This window comes from Meleagris gallopavo, chromosome 19, assembly GCF_905368555.1.
Source record: "Meleagris gallopavo chromosome 19, MGAL_WU_HG_1.1, whole genome shotgun sequence".
In the NCBI taxonomy this organism is placed as follows: Eukaryota; Metazoa; Chordata; class Aves; order Galliformes; family Phasianidae; genus Meleagris; species Meleagris gallopavo.
In genome coordinates, this window is record NC_139422.1 from 2195627 (window position 1) to 2212943 (window position 17317).

Genomic DNA, 17317 nt, shown 5'->3' on the forward strand with positions numbered 1-17317 from the left:
TCCAGCCTTCTTTATATAAGGTACAAAAATAAACGCAGTGAAGCCACATTATCTCATTTTTCTTCAGAGGTCATTCTGAAGTTCAGCGCAGCTCTTTTTATACATGATTTGGTTACTTGCAGAACATTAAGAAATCTAATCCTACTGTTAAATTGGCTGAAAGTATTGTTGTGAGTTAATAAGACCGACCATAAAGCTGCCTCCGGGCATCTGACTTCACCTTCTGGTGATGAACACTCCATTTTCCCAGTGCTGGTGGACCTTGAGATGCAGCTTCTCTCTCTCCAGCACATTGCTTACTGTCCACACAACAAGCTGAGGCTACGCAGGTAAGAGCAGTGGGAGGCAGAGGTTCCCAAGCTCTGTTGAACCTGCTCATCCTATTAATAATCTATTAAATAAACCATTGGTGTGCCGCAGGCCCTTTGTTTTACTGGGCTGCTCATTGCCTGGGCAGTGGGTAGATGCCTTCTGTAGGCAGATGCTCAGGCATAGAGAGGTAAAGCACGTTGATGCTGGAAAGTAAATGCAATGGATGGGAAGTCTACCTTATGACATGGAAGGTTTTGTGAAAGAAATATGAATATAAAGCTTTTATTGAGCAGCAGGAAGCACTCTCTCTCTCTCTCCACCTGTGTTAAAGTCACTTCTTCATCACAAACTCAGTTGTTATCAGGCTAACTTTGCTTTTCAGCGTGGTTTGTCCTTCCAACCTCTTCTGTTTGCAAGGGAAAGTCTGATTCCCCATGTTTTTGCTGTCATAACTTCTGATGTTTTCTTTCCAGTTGCCGGATTCATTATAAGGATATGTACAATTTGTTACGTGTAATTGCTCCACCCCTGGGCTTAGGAAAGAAGTGCCCTCATAGGGTGGCATACAAGGTTTGCAACTTCAGAGACTCCCTCCAGCATTTTCAGTTTTGTTTTTATTTCTTTTCTTTTACCCCCAAGTGCAAATGCAAACGGTACAGAAAAGAAACTGTACCGTAACAAAACTTGGTTGCCTGACCAAGGAATGATTGATGGACTCCTCCGTGCATCTCATCCCTGCCCCATCCCTTCCCACACCCAGCTGGCTGGGGCCAGGCAGCCTTATGAGACAGCCAACCCTCGAGCTTGCATCACACAGGGGCTGGGTGGGAAGTGTTAGGGAAAAACAGCACAGTGTCTAAGTGCTTCTCTTTACATCTATATGCCAGAGAGAGACATTATCCCAGGATTTTTGGGGAGCAACAAGATTTTGGGGGGCTTTGTAGTGTTGTCCCTCCAGTTGAGTGACTCAGGTTTGAACCCTTCCCTTTCCTGAGCTGGAAGGGCATTTAGGAATGGGGCTGTAGGGCTGGTTGTCCAGGCAGGGGAGAGATGAAGGGATGAGCTTTGAGTCTACCCGACTGCAAGAGCCAGAGGTTGCCTTGAGAGCAGCAACACTCGTGTCTCTGAGCTCACGAGTTATGTTAGATACAGCAGGGAACCTCCTGAAGGTGTGCAGCACTTGGGAGTGAGGGCGGAGAGCAGAGGATGGGCACTGCCAAGAATTCAGAGGCACCGAGCCCTCTGCCAGGAGCAGGAGCAGAGGAGAGAAGCCAGGGGGAAATCATTGGCTGCAATTACAATTTGTGTCTCTCACCAGCCTTCAGATTAACTCTGGGCTATGAAGCTGGAGAGGACAGGAATAGATGGCTTTGGCACGGTGAGTTCTCTCATCAGCTTACTCCTGCATCAGTGCTTTCCATAGGATTTGAGACCCGTGTCAGGGCAGCAGGCTGGCATGCAGTGCCTGCCTCTTCAGCTGTCCTTCTTGAAGGGTTTCCATGACAGCACACAGGGCAGGCAGACGGTGGTGGTGAAGGCAGGCGGTGGGTGTTGGTTTGAGGAAAGAGGGGTCCATCAAATGCAAGGCAGAAACAAATCCAATTTCCACCACCATCCTGCAGGTTGGGCTCTGGTTTTGCCGACCCCACATTCAGTCTGGCTGGAGTTCTGCAGACTTGCACTTTTGATTTAGAGCAGTCCCTGTCTGTGCCCCTGAGCAAATTAGGAGTTTTAGGATTAGAAATAGCTATTTCTTCTCTGGCAGTTCATAGGCTAACCTGAAAACCCAGCTCTTCATTTGCTGAGGGAAAGCCCCCTGTCCCATAACTCTGCCTACCAGCTCTCCCTGGCATGGTGACCACAACCTCTTGGACCCGTTTGGGGAGCAGGCAGAGGAAGCACACCTCTGCCCCCAAAACCCATCCCAAACCCAAGCCCTCCCTCCCAAACAAGACCTCAATCATTCCCAGCTGCAGGGGATGTGGGGCTTCCCATGGCGAGGAGGAGACGTTGGGTGCCGAACCACAAGAATGGAAGTGGAGAACCTTTGACTGACCCACCTCTTTCTTTGGTTTTGTTTTCCTGAGAAACCTGATTAACCGGATCTCTGTTCTCTTGTCTGTTTTCCCCTTTCTCTCTCCTCCTCATTTGCTCCGTTGTGTTGCCCTCCCCTTCCCCCACCTCCCTTTTCCCCATCCTGCTCTGCTTTGATTTCCGTCTCCTCTCGCTTTTGCCTCTCTCCCTCTGACTCCAAGCGGGCGCATCAGTTACACAGACATGTATGAGATGCTGAGACACATGTCCCCACCTCTAGGCCTTGGAAAGAAATGCCCTGCTCGCGTTGCCTATAAGGTAGACCACCCCAGCAGCTCCTGCCAACCCACCAGCTTTTTGTGCCGTGGCTGCAGCGGGTGCCATTCCTGTGACGTTAGTGTTGTTCCTGGACTCCTTCTAAGCGCTCTATCTGCTTCCCGAGCAGACTGGATTTTGGATCTGCTGCTTTTTCTTTTTCTTTTTCTTTTTCTTTTTTTTTTTTTTGTAACCATTTTTTTGGTCTTTGAAACGGTGGCACGTCAGTTTGTCTTTCTTACTATGTCTCTGCTATTTCTATCAGTGTTTCTCTCTCTCTCATTCTGCTTCCATTTAGGCTACTCTGGGGAGGGTGCTAATGAGTAAATTACCCTGCCACCACAATCCCCATTTGTCTTTCCACCGCTCTCACTAGCCCATCAGTATGATGGTGGTTTTCCCCCCTCTAAATTAGATTGGTGTAATTAGAGTAGGCAGTGCTGTAGGAGTTAGCGAGCTATTAAACAGTGGCAACGCCAGAAGGCCTCCTTAAATACCCTCATGAAAGAAATTATTTTAATGCGAAGCATTTAAGATGGTGAGATGAAGAAATCACTCAAACTGATTGTTGATTCTGAAAAACTTTTTAATTGAACCACAGAAAGGCATTTCAGCCGAAAGGCTGCTTGCTAGCTGCTGCCTTGATGAGCACAGTGGTAATTCAGATACAAACAGGGCTAGCTCCTCGGGATCTTTTAACACCAAACTTCACCATTTATTTCAGAAGGAGTCTGCCATAAGCACCTAGAGTTGCGCAGCTCAACTCAGTGTCCATGAAACTCAACCGGGTTGTTGGTTTTGTAGGTGGTTGTTTGGTTTTTTTTTGCTGTTGACCTCATTTCGGGTACCAGCAAGCCTAATTCTCACCCCTCACTGTGCTTGGTGCAGTGGGACACAGTGGATTCAGATCACAATGTCCCTCCCAAAGGTGCTGGGTTGTTTTTTTTTTTCCATTGAGCCTGTATGAAAGCCAGGTTTTGGAACCTGAACTAAGCCCCCCCCAGAAAAAAACAAAAAAACCAGGCCTGCTAGGACACATAGCAGCAAGAAGAGGTTCAGATATGGCTTTCTGCAAGATCCTTCCTCTGCGTGTTGGGATATAAAGAGCAAAGTGAGCAGAACCTTAAAACTGGGCAGTTCGGTATCTTTTCCATACTCGTTTTGATGAGTTTGATGCTATAATAGTCGCTGTTTAAAGGAGCACCTCTGTTTGAACAACTCATCACCACCTTACCATGAATCCACTCGAGAAACCCGGCTGCCTTAATGCCCTCCTAGCTATTTCAGATGGATACCCACAGTTAAACACTTCTGCAAAGGTGCCAATTATGCACAGAAACCCCAAAGCTTTTAGAGCAATCAGTGGATCCTTTTAGCACCTCTGAGTTCCCATTGACTTCACAGGGAGCTGGCACTGCTGGGAGCTGGAGATGTTACAGCTCTGAGGTCACACACGTGTGCCAGGAGCATAAAGCTGTCACTTTTTCCCCCCTTCCCCTCCAAATCTTTGAAAGGAAGGGAGGAAAAAAAAGAATATATAAATAACACGTATTAAAATAAGCATATTAAACGAGGGTTTTGGCTGATTTCCATAGTGAGGAGTCTCTGTGTCTCTCTGTGATGGCTCTCAGCTGCTGCAGAGGAACTCCCTAGGTGCAGGCACTGCAGCTGTGCCTTCCCAAATCTGTCCTTTCCTTCTAAGTTAGCTGGTCTCTGGTTTAATTGGTCTTTGCAGGGAAAATCCACAGAAGCTAGGTACACACGGATGGTTTATTTTTAAGATATATATATATAAAAATATATCTCTATATAAATATATATATATATAAAGAGCTGTTTAATTTTTACCCACCTACTTAGAAACCTCTAAAAAGTGCCTATGTGTGGCTGAACCAGAGATGGGTTCCAACAGAACAGCTCAAACCTCAACTGTACGTCAGGTTTCTGAGTTCGAGGGCAATCTGATTCATTTTGTCCCTTATCACAGAGCCACAAACCACAGCAGTATGAACCTGAGACCAGTTCTGAGCTTTTCCCATGGTCTCTGCATCATTTCTGCTCCCTCCCTCTCAACGAAGCAATGTAGATTTTTTTAAAACTTCCTCTTCTGTCTGGCAAAAGCCCTTTTGCCCCACACCTCCATCCTTTTCCTTTCCATCTGTATAATTTTTCCCAGTCCTCTCCATTTGTAAAGGCTTTGTGTGTTTTTCCCCAGTCGTCTCCCTTCTCAGTATGTCTGTGTTTGTTTGGTTTGGGTTTTCTCCTCCTTGCAGCCCTGTTGGCTGCTGTCCTTCCTCTCTGTTGCTTTCTGTTCCCCTTTCTCAGCTGTCCTTCTGGGTTTGTGTGCCCACCCTCGGCCGGAGCTTGGCTATGCATGTGGGGTCCTGGGGCACCAGGAGAGCTCTATCCTGCAGCCAGGGTGGGGGAAATGGGAAGAAATGCATTTTAAAATCTCTTCTATCTGGTTAAACAAAAAAAAAAGGGGAGAAAACCACTTTGACTTCACTCTAGTGCCTTGAGATTGGATCTCTGGCCCATTGGCTGGTTGGGGTTGTTTGGTTTTACTCAGTTTGGGAACTCTTGGGAACATTTACTCTCATTTATTGAGACTTGGAGGCCCTTTATCATCACTTGTCTATGGTGAAGAGTCCTCAGTTTTTATATGCTATTCACTAGTAGCAACATTTTCAGCAGGCATCTGTGTGCTTTGTGGCTGTTGCCTTCCCTCCACTGGAGGAAACATCATGGGAAGTGAGTGGCTGTTGCACAGAGACGTGGCAGGACTTCACACCTGAGGTGTGCAAATCCTTGGAGGTTGTAAGAAACGTGGAGATGTGGCACTGAGGGACATAGTTTAGTGGGCATGCTGGGGTTGGTAGTCGGACTGGATGATCTTAGTGGTCTTTTCCAGCCTTAATGATTCCATGATTTTAAGTCCCAGCTATGCACCCTGACCTGCAGGAAGGGCTCCTTCCATGCAAGGAGCTGCCACATTGCTTATCCATTCTTTGCATCACGGAGGGGGTCTGTAAAATGGGTGCAGGAAATGCCCGTGCTGCTGCTATAATTCTCTGCAGTGTGATGGGACTTTTCCATGCAGCAATCTGACCGTGTGCTAGGGCAGGGTCAGTGTTCATAGAAGTGTAGACTCATAGAATGGTTGGGCTAGAAAGGATCTTGCAGCCTGCTCCAGCACTCCACCATGGGCAGGGACACCTCCCACCAGCTTAGGCTGCCCAGTGCTCATCCAGCCTGGCCTGGAGCATCTCCAGGGATGGGGCATCCATAGCCTCCCTCAGAAACTATTCCACCATATTCATCGTGAAGAATTTTTCCCCTATATCTAAATCCACCCTTGCCGTCGAAGGGAGGAAGGCTTGGGCAGCCTCTCTGAAGCTGAGAGAAGAGTTAAAGCAGAGCAGAATAATTACAAGTAGGTCGGAGTGAATTATTCATAGCAAATAATTTATTCACCAAATTCAGCCTCGTTTTCTGCAAGCAGTGCTCCATTGTCCTGAATTTATTCACATTTGAAAATTATTCCCAGAGCAGTTCTTGTCCCAGAGGCTGCTCAGGAGCTGCTGATGAGGTGTTCTTAATAATTAAAATCCATCAGGGTGCCAGCTGTTTTCCCAGCTCTTCTTTCTGCCAATACTTGGGCAAATGTTTGAGCCTGAGCTCAGTGCTCACTTTCTGGGTCACACTGGGAACCAGCAAAAGACTTCAGCCTCACCCAGGTGCTGCTTTACCCTCGCCTGGATTTTGACACCAGCATGCATTTCCCCATTTCTCCAGCATGTTCACTGTCTATGTGAATGCTGCCCCAGAATTCTCCAGGCAGAAGACATTCAGAAACCAAACACTGAGCAGGCACAAATTCTGCCAACTCCACTTGGTGCAAAGCTCTGGTTCCTTGTTGCCCATGTCTTTGCTTATTTGCAATGAAGTCTCTGCTGGTGCTGGAAGATGCCTGCTCCCCTCTGACCATACAAGCAACTGCAGCAAAAAGCATCACCTACTGTAACCCAGCTGTAATCAGTTACCATTTGTTATCACTCTCCTTTTTGTGATACACAAAGTTAATTAGGAGACTCTGGAGACAATATTGCAGCTCCTCCCTTGGGGGCCTTTTCCTGCAGAAACATAATGAGATCCCCCATGCCAGCTCCCTTTGCATCCCTCCCAAACCTTCTGATTAAATCCCAGAGCTGGAGATGGGTCCCCAGGTACACACTGGGAACAGAAACAGGGACTCCATCTGCTGCTGCTACTATTCCTTTGATGCTATTGGATATGGGAGACAGAGGGAGGAAGAGGAGCAGCATGGGGAGCACCGTCCTGCCAGGGCTGCATTGGTTTTGCCTTTTTCACTGCCCCAAATTATTAATTCACCTGAACACCCCTTGCTTGTGGCCATCAATTCCCATAGCAACCCAGGGCAGTGCAAGCTTCCCTGCCATCCCCGTCAGTATGCTCATATGGGGTCCTTCTGGGGTCTAGAAAAAAGGAAAGCAGGGAGATGAAAGGGCTGTGATTTGGGAACACTTCCAGGTGGCTGTTCTCAGCAGTCCCACCCAGTGCTGCCTTGGGTGCAGGTATTTTGTTCAGCAAAGCAAGTGTGCAGTTGTACATGCAAGCTTGAACCTCCTTTCTACCTCTTGAAAACCTTCCTTTAAATCATAGAAACACAGAATGGCCTGGGTTGCAAAGAACCACAGTGCTCATCCAGTCCCAACCCCTGCTGTGTGCAGGTCACCAACCAGCAGCCCAGGCTGCCCAGAGCCACATCCAGCCTGGCCTTGAATGCCTGCAGGGATGGGGCATCCACAGCCTCCTTAGGCAACCTGTTCCAGTGCCTCACCACCCTCTGGGGGAAAAACTTCCTCCTAATATTACTAATATCCCTCCTGAATGCAATTGAGGAGGAAAGACCTTCATGCAGCCTTGCTGTGCTCTGCCTCCACACTTCTGGGGAATTCAGTCTGGGAAACTGGGGGAGAGGACTGGGATATTGCAGTCCCACAATAGGTTTTTGGTGCTGGTTTGTGTGAGGATAGAGCTCTCCTGGAGGGATTATTTCTCATCTGCTTGTTCCTCTCTGCCATGCATCTTCTTTCACTCTCCAGCTCTTTACTCTCTCTGTCCCACTGCGGTGGGATGTGATGGGACAGCTGGTCTCTGGGCTCACAGTGATGCAGAAATTTTGTGCTACCTTTTTGTGCACTGAGGGGAAAGTCTGAATTAAAATGCTTCTTCATTGGAGACAAGAGACAAGAGAAAATGGTTGTGGCTTTGCCAGCATTTGCTGCTGTCACTGAGTTACAAAGGGAGGGGAGTCTTGGCTTTGATTCCACTTTCTCAGAGGCTTGTCAGACACAACTGATAACCTCTGGGCACAGTTTAAGAGCTCTTTGAGATTGCAGTGGTTCGTCTCAGCCTTCAGGAGCCAGGGTCGGTTGCTACATGAGTCCTTTGTGCACCGTGCCATGAAATCCGAAGATGCGTAATAAGATAAAAAAAGGGGGGAGGGTGGGTCTCAGCTCTGCCAAATGTCAGCAGATTTTTTTCACTTAATTATTGCCCCCCGTGCCCATCAGCACCAGCAGCACAATGCCTGTGTGTTGGTGATTTCTCCAAGCAGCCCTTGGTGTTGCATGGTGCCATGGCACGCAGGGCAGGCGCTGCGCTCTCCCGTGCACCCGTGCTCGGTGCTGCAGCAGCACGCCGGGCTGGTGCTGAACAAAGAGAGGGTTCTGCAACACTGATAGGGATCAAAGCCACAGCCTAAGCAGCTTTTGGACTTGGATGAAATTCCCTCCCGAGCGAGGGGCCCCGGCCAGGCTCCTGCTTGGCTTACAGCAAAGATTAATTCTCGGTGACTTCCTCGGGGCGCAGGAGCAATCTGGGAGCGGAAGCACAGGGGCTGCTCTGATAAGGCTCTGAGCGAGGCTCAGCAGCTTTTGAAAGCTGAGGAGCTGAGAAACGAGGAGATTGCCAAAGGAGAAGAAATTCATCCTTTAAATGCATTGCTAAGGTTATCAGAAAATGCTTCCACCTGTCTGCGTTTCCATACTCAGACGCCAGATGTGTTAAGGGAGCCACAGCCTCTGAAGCACTGTGCTCAGGTCTGTACTGCATATAGCAGGGATGGTTTTGCCCCATCAGAGCTGGTCCTGATTGCTGGTGGGGAAGGAGATACCACCAGGTCTAAAGATCTTGGAAGATGCATGCAGATTCTGGGGGACTATTCCATGTGCAGACTGAAAGAATGTGGGAGAAGGAAATTACAGTCCTGCTCTCACCCACTCAGCTCCTTCCCCTAAGGGTAAGACCTGGATGGAGCTGTGTAGCTCATTGACTGGAGATCTTCACAGCTCCTGGAATGCTTATAGGTAAAGGAGGTCCAAGGTAGAACCCAAGAGTCTCCAAAAAATGAACATTTTATCCTTTTACATATTAGCAGCCAGACCCAAACTGGGCCAAACCGCAAAGCTCATTGGCCCTGCGTGGCCCAAGTGTGCTTCAGGCTGTGTGCAAAAGACATCATCATGGGAGCACTCCAAGGTCTGCAGAGCTACATGTCCAGAGGCTGCAGGTAGGACTGCAGATGGAGACCATCAGGAACAGAGTGGTAGGCTCTGAAATGGGATGAGGATATTCAAACCAGCTTCTTTTGGAAGGAATCTCCTTATAGGATTGCAGTACAAATGCTGGCAATCCATCACAGCCAACAGCAGCAGCTCAACGCTGCTCCAGGAAAGATGTCTGAGCTCAGTGCACAAAAGGTTAACACAAGGAGAAGGGCTCATGTTTGCAATGGAGCTATTAATAGGGGCTCTCAGGAGGGAAGGGAAGGGGAGGGATAGGGGGAGAAATGCTGACCAAAGCTGACAGTGCCCGTTTTTTTCCTGCAGCGCCTGGTGAGGATGAACATGCCCATCTCACCCGAGGATCTGACAGTCCACTTCACCTCCACGCTGATGGCCCTGATCCGCACTGCTCTGGAAATCAAGCTTGCCTCAGGTGAGAGGGAGGGAACAACAGCTGCATGGCTTGAACCCCAGCTTGCCTGCTGCTCTGCAGTCCTGAAACCACAGCAGTGCCGAGCCAGGTGGAAATCCCATTTTCATTCCCCACACCCAAAATACAAGAGAGCTCCAGGGACAGGCAGCAGAGGGGAGTCCTGAGCCCTGTTGTGCCTTTGGGCAGCCGTATCCTGGCACCGTGGTCAGGGAGATGTGCAGAGCTTTGGCCATCCCAGCTCAGCTGGGAGCCCTGTGCCTGCTCTGTAATAGACACAAGAGTTTCTGCACCTCACTTTGTGATTATCCCAGCACGAGGGAGAAAAAAAAAATACAAACAGTGTTACTGTCTGCTTGTGGTGAGGCAGTGACTCAGAGCACTCCGAGCTGCCCTGAGATAAAATTTTATTATTTAAGTGCTTAGTCAGGCATATACTTCACTTCCCAGTTAAACACTGCAAGGTAGTAAAACACACCGGCCTTTTCTACGGGTCGTTACGCTGTTTAATCAGGCTGGCTGGGGTCACAGTCAAGGCACAATGGGCCAAAGCACTGTTTTACCTAATTTAGAGGCTAGCAGGAGGCAACAGTGCTCTTGTGAGCAAAGGGATGAGTGGGATAGAATGCTGTGCTTTTCCTTAGGCCACCCTTTCCCCCTCTCTGCATTAATTGCCTTCCTAGCCTGTTACTGAAACTTCATCTTTGATGCTTTGGCGATGCTGGAAGAACACAAAAACTCTGAGGCCCTGGAAGGACTCCCCTAATAATGCTCATATTTAAGGATGCATTTAGGACTATCTGGGATTTTAGGGCCAACACTGTATTTTAGTAATAAACCCTGGAGAAAGCCACTGAAGCCCTGAGACTTTGCCTTATTTTAGGGTTCTAGTTGGCTGTCAGCAGGGTAATTCACGCAGACTTTTTCAGTTGCAAAAGTCCCCCCTTCCTATTTTTTTAACCATACACCATAGAGGAAGCAGAGAACCAGCCTGGCCGATAGTGCTGGCGTTGCTCAGAGGCTGAGTTATTGACCTGTTCTGTTGCTGTGTTGCTGGTTTGAATAGGTTTCATGTGCTGCATTTAATTGAGTCTTTAGTAAGGCTAACAGGCCCTTAATAAACCCTCCCTAATGAGACCGAGTGTGGGAGTTCAGACTGCCATGTAGCAGAGCACCCAGAGCCTCCTCCCATTACTTTCCCCTTAGAAAAATAATCTCTGTCATTCAGATGAACTACTTAATTGCCTGCTGTGTGGTGCATTCAGCTGGGAGCTGGCCTGTTGGCTTACATATACTTTAATCACTTTCCACTTGTGTATTGAGACCTCACTTTGGCCGTTTGAATAATGCTGCAGTGTTCAACTCCTCCTGGTTTACGCTGCTCCATGGCTCCTGTTTGATGCTGTTGATACAGCACTGTGCTTTGAGTGTTTGCTTATGTCTCACTGCCAAACAGCTCAGCAAGGACTGTTGGTAGAGAGGGTTTCTAATCATCGCTGACCACCTTTGCATCACACCCTGCAGGTGCTGCTGCTTTCTGCTGGTGGTACCTACTTGGGCAGCACGTGCAATTAGGTAGAGGAGGCTGGGGCTGAAGTTTAAGCCTTAGGTGACAGCACAGGTCAGCAGGCTGGGGCTGGCCCTGCTGAGCTCACACACTGTAGTCGTGGTCTGTAGTTCCCTGCTGCAGCTGGTTCTGGTTTGGTGCTGTCGAGGAAGGAGAGTGGGGGATGTGCTTTCTCCTGTGCTTGCTGTGCTGAATGAATGAGGATTTTCACTCATGTGCCTTCTTGTTTCCTCTCCCTTTTTTTCAGGGGGTGTTAAGCAGCACCAGTGTGATGCTGAGCTGAGAAAGGAGATCTCTCTGGTTTGGCCCAACCTGTCTCAGAAGACACTGGATTTGCTGGTGCCTCCTCACAAACGTAAGCACCCAGTCCTCCAAGAAGCCTGGCATGGGTTTTCCCCCTTCATGCCTGCTTTGTCCCAAGCCTTATCCAGGTTCATATGCACAGGATGCAGCAAAGAAAACCAGTGTAGATCAGCTTGCAGGTGTTGCTGATCACAGAGGTATTGAAACAGGCTGCCCAGGGAAGTGATGGAGTCACCTTCCCTGGAGTTTTTCAAAAAACAGAGAGATGTGGCACTTAGGGACGTGAGTATTGGGCATAGTGGGGTGGGCTGGTGGTTGGACTTGGTGATCTTTTCCGACCTTAATGATTCTATAACCACCTAAGGAGCAGGTAAGCTGAGGTCAAATTTAGGCCTGCATTTCCTTAACGTTACACTAGGTTTCATGTCCTTAGAAAAAGCACCATGCTGAGAAGAGACCGATGCTGCGTGGCCTCTTTCAGATGTTGTTTCTAGCTTTTGTTTGCCTCCAGCCTGTGCCTCAAAGGGCAGGAGAGCAGTTTTTGCCATCTGGGTTCAGTCTGCTGCAGAAAACCAGGAGAAGAAAATTAAAAGTTTGCTGAGAACTTACAGAATCAGAAGTGAGGTATCTTGGAACCTTGCGCTGCTCAATGATATCCCAGGAGAAAGTGCTGAGAAAGTGGAAAGCTTGCCATTATCTTGATTGGCCAAAGCAAGGGCTCAGATTCCTGAGAAGGGCTCAGATTAATGAGAAACAGTGCAGAGCAATAAAGGCAAAGTTAATTAAGACAGATGAGGGAACTGAGGAGGTGCAGATCAGTGGGTAGCAACTACAGAATTCTTTTCCTCCTCACTTCTCGTGGTGCCTTTGTGTCTTTTAACTCCTTTTCGTTCAGCTGCTGGGTAGGGAAGGGAGCGGAGCAGAGCTGGGAGGGTGAAAAAGGCATCTGGAAAAATGAAATACTTTGAGATGTATGTTAGCCCGCTATGCCCCGGTTGACTTTAATTCACAGAAATTGGTATAAGGCTCTTTTGTTGATTAAAAAGTTTGCTGCAGATCCGGTATTAATTTAGTGGTTCTTTGTTGGCAATGCTGACAATGGCACGGAGTTTCTCTGCCTGATTCTTTTCCACCAAGCCTCTGTGAATGTTTGCCATTGGGAGTTAAGGACAAGGGGCCATCCTCCTCAGATGTTAAAGGCAGCAACTGGCAAAGATCTGAATAACTCTGTGATAACCTTTTTTGCTTTTTTTTTCCTTTTCCCTGTGTCTGTTTTGCCTCAATACTCTAATGTTACCTGTTCTTTCACCTTGTTTCTCACACCCCTTTGATGTTTCTCATGCACTTTGACTTATCCATCACTCCCCTGGTCCTTTCCCTTTCTCCACCCGAACACCTCCATGCGTTTCACCACGTGTGGACAGCTGATGAGATGACCGTGGGGAAGGTCTACGCAGCGCTCATGATATTTGACTTCTACAAACAGAACAAGAACAGCAGGGAACAAGTCCACCAGCCTCCTGGGGGGCTGTGCCAGGTACTGGGGATGCCACTCCCTGTCCTCCCTCTCCTGCAGCTGCTTCTCAAGCAGAGGGCAGTTCTCACTGGAGTCACTGGTGCTTTGCACTCAGAAAGTCTGGGGATGCAGAGGATGCTTTGTTAGTGCAGTGCATCCTCTCCACACTCAGCTCCATCTCTTAGAACAATCTTTTGTTCTTCACAGCCCGGACCAGTGTCACTCTTCCACCCCTTGAAGGCCACTTTGGAGCAAACCCAACCCTCAGCATTCAGCAACGCGAAGGCATTCCTGCGCCAGAAAAGCTCAGCCTCACTCAACAACGGGGGCACATTGTGAGTATCTGTGATACAGAGCAGGGGCACCGAGGGCAGATACGTCAACCCTGACCCTGCTGATTCAGTTGCTGTGGTGCAGAGTATTACCATTATCTCCAAATTCAAGGGCCTCCTCACATGTGGCCAGGACAGCTTTCCACTGGTGGTTGCCGAAATACATCCTACCAATGCAGTTCTCCACGTGGTGGTACTGGTGGGTTCTCCAAAGGGTGTTTCCTCAGTGGTCTCTGAATCTTAATTATAGTGTTTTCCATTGTGGCCAGTTTTAAGTATGAGTTTGGTTATAGAAATTTGGGAACATTGCAAAACAGAAATCCCAAGCTAATCAACCAATGGATCACTAATGCAGTGAGTTCTTGGGACACCAGGAGGCCTTGGGAGCAGACATGTCCTTTAAGATTATGGCACTTGATAACAGCAAGAGTTTCCTGAGGGCTATCTGGGACAGAATGTCTGACTCCCTCTCTTTGGACAAAACAACACCTCCATAGAAAGCTTACCAAACAGTTACAGTAATGGCAATCCCTAATCAATTCTCCATTTCCTGTTCCTCAGTGACTTTCTTCAGGGTCACTAATGCCATGGATTTTTTAATGATAGAGATCTGAGGTTTAAATACCTCAGGAGACCAACTGCAGATTCAGATATGAAACCTAGGGCTACATATACCACTGTACATTGCGTGAATTTAACTTAGCCTGAGCACAGTTGTGCTTGACCAATGACATTTAAGGTTATTTGTCTGTTTTTACATACGTAATTTGCTTGAATTCCAGAACAGTCTGTTTTGCTTCATTAGAACTTTAGCTGCAGAGGTCGATTTCCTCATTTACTGAAAAAGAATGTGCTGATTTCTTTGTTTTCCTGGTTGCTCAAGGGATCTTTGAGTTACAAAGAAAGTGGCCCTGGGGAAGCCTACAGGACTTAATAGCTTCACCAACTACCCTTCACCTGGTTTCAGAAGTGAAATGTTAGAGGTTACTTGGATGCTTTACCTTTACCACAATTAAGTTAGCAAAACCCTTTTGCAAAAGAGTTCATCTTTTCTTCCAATTTACCTTCTGGCAGGCCAGCCCCAGAGGGTGGGATCAAAGAGTCCAGTTCCTGGGGGACCCAACGCACCCAGGATGTGTTTTATGAAACCAGGACACCAGCTTTTGAACGAGGCCACTCGGAGGAGATCCCCATTGAACGGGTAAGCAAACAGGTGATGGCTGGGTGAAATGCAGCAGATCTTAATAGATGTCAGGGTAGACACTTCTCTGAGGGCTGGAGAGGTCCACTGCTCTCTGGGACAAGCATTGTCTCTCTTACCACCCAAAACTTGCTTGAACATTGTGGAGAAAAAGCAAATCTGTTAGCTGTGTCTGCAGACGTGCTTATCCTGCTGATAACAGGCTGCTGAGATAGGACTCTTAGGCTTTTGTCTTCCTTGTTGTCCCATTATTATCAGTGTATAAACCCAGAGGAGAGGTATCACAGGTCAGAGCTGGGGTTCATTTAGGCTGGATGTGGCTCTGGGCAGCCTGATCTGGTGGTTGGTGACCCTGCACATAGGAGGAGGGTTGAAACTCGATGATCATTGTGGTCCTTTTCAACCCAGGCCATTCTATGATTCTGTGTTTCTGTGATTCATTGCCATGGCTCGTGGCTCACTGCTGTCTTTGCTGAAAACAACCCTATTGATAGAGAATAACTTGGGTGCTCCACAGCTCCCAGTTTCTCTTTCCCTAGCAGCACCCCTTCACATATCCATTAGCAGAATACTGCTAATACAGTGGGTTTGAAGCTGTTGTGGTCTTGCTATTTAACACTGTTTCTTGCTTCAGGTGGTGGAAATGAGGGAAATCAGCCCCACACTTGCCAATGGAGAGCACCAACCAGGGCTGGAGAGCCAGGGTCGGGCAGCTTCCATGCCACGCCTGGCTGCCGAAACTCAGGTGAGTGAGGGAAGCAAGGGGAGGGAGGCTGAGAGCATGGCAAGGGATTGGAGCTGTTGTTGTGAGGTTTTTTGGAAGCTGATCCTGGCGCCAGGTAGCCAGGCTTTTTGCTTGGATGATAGGCATTCATGTGCAAAACAGTATTGTCTGCAGATTTACTTGCTCCTGGTTGCAGCAAAAAGCAAGCAAGAGAAATCCCTCTTTTTGGATTGCTAAATGGTGACTGCCTACCCAAGAGTGTCTGTTCTGATTACCCGGGGACAAAGATGTTTGCCAACCTGTATTCCTAAAAGGCATGTGTTTCCCACTGCCAGTTGTCTGCCATCTATCCAGACAAACAGCTGAAGCGTGCTCCAATGTCCCAGCCATAAAATAAGCTGGAGATTTCCTGCGATTCTCTTTGATAAATGCAGGAGGTATGGAAAATACCAGGGAGACTGTGCCTGGAAGGCTTTACTGAGACATGAAGCAGTCTCCCTGTGTTTTCCTCTTCCCACCGTTATTAGTTTATCTTGTGTTGTGATTTTGATTGGTAATATGTCGCTAAGGATTTCATTTTCCTTGTTTAACTTCTTGTAAAGAAACCTCATCATTAGAGTTGGCTTTTACAGCAACTTGGTGATTAATTGTGGACGTTCCTCAGTGCATAGGAGATCGTGGTTTTCACGTACCATTCTTGGGCATTGTATGTGTTCACTGCTTGTTAACCCAGGTGCTCTCTAGACTCCATTCCTCCTCTTGTGTGTCAGAACATCTCACAGTTGTGTCTTTTGTTCAAAGGGCCTGATTCATACAGAAAGAAGTGAGCAGCCCATGGCTGTGAGCCATTCCCCATTGCTCTTCGTATGAAGCAGGACATGGAAGATGTGCTGCCTCTCAAAACTCAAAGGCCATGTATTGCATAGGTGGAAATGGCTCCAACAGATAGAAAAATTTTGCCAGTGTGCTTAGGCTGATGTAAGCTATGCTTCACTGCCTAACAAATTTCCCAGCTGACGTCAGAAACTCCACTCTTTGTATGAGAGCTCCAGCAAGTCACTGAATGGGATCTTGTCTCCTGGGATTCTCTGAGTTATCAGCAACACTAAGCAGGATGCTTAATGAAAGAAACAGACCCCCATACAAACCATACTCCTTTCCAAAACAAAGTTGTCCTTTATCCTAGACCTCCAGTAGCCTTCCAGTGCAATGTAGTAACCAACAGCATAAGCTTTGTCTTGGGAAACTCCTCTCTGTTGCAGCAGATATGGCTGATTTAGGTTTTAGCAACCTTCTGGGTTGCTTTCACTGCACCATGCAGCTGCAGTTTTCTCTGAGGAAGAGTTCAGCTGCTTCTTCATGCACCTGGTGGTTGGACTAGATGATCTTAGCAGTCTTTTCCAACCTCAGTGATACCGTGATTTATGACCTCTCCAGTGCTGCCTTCCTGGTCCCACCCAGACCAGAGCAGTCCCAGCAATGTCTTCCCGCACTGCTGGGAAACGCTCCAACACAGAGACAAAGCCTGTCGCTTTCCACCACTCCATTTTTCCAGAAGTATTTGCTTGCAGGAGCACAGTACTTGTCCCCCAGAGCACGACTGCCCTCACCAAAGCTCTCTGATCTTATGATGAATCAGGCCCGTAATACCTGAGCAGATCTAACCTCATGTAATGATGTAATGTTCTGGTGTTGTAGCTTCAGCCAAATAACCGATGTCCTCTCTGTGTGTCTCCCCCTCCGTTTCCCCCCCCCTCCCCCCACTTCTCATCTGTTGCTCCACTCCCCCGATCTTTGAGTTCCTTACAACTCTTATTTGCGATACATTCCCTTTCCTTCTGTTTTCTGGACATCTTATTTATCTGTTATTCCTTCATCTTTTTTTTTTTTTTTTTTTTTTTTTTTTAACACTCCCCTTTAAAAACAAATCCCTTACGCTCTCCATTCCCCCGCCTCTTTGCTGTCCTGCTCCCCACCGCCTCCCCTCCCACCC

General features: G+C 47.9%; 1 protein-coding gene across 1 annotated transcript in view; it reads left to right on the forward strand.

Moving 5' to 3' along the window:
- The window catches only part of LOC100539318 (voltage-dependent N-type calcium channel subunit alpha-1B), a 95961-nt gene that overhangs the window by 69719 nt on the left and 8925 nt on the right, over positions 1-17317 (forward strand). The window contains exons 22-28 of the mRNA XM_031556159.2: positions 2568-2664; positions 9576-9684; positions 11496-11603; positions 12976-13088; positions 13275-13402; positions 14474-14600; positions 15235-15345. Coding sequence (XP_031412019.2) covers positions 2568-2664; positions 9576-9684; positions 11496-11603; positions 12976-13088; positions 13275-13402; positions 14474-14600; positions 15235-15345 — 793 coding nt within the window. The remainder of the gene's footprint in view (positions 1-2567; positions 2665-9575; positions 9685-11495; positions 11604-12975; positions 13089-13274; positions 13403-14473; positions 14601-15234; positions 15346-17317) is intronic.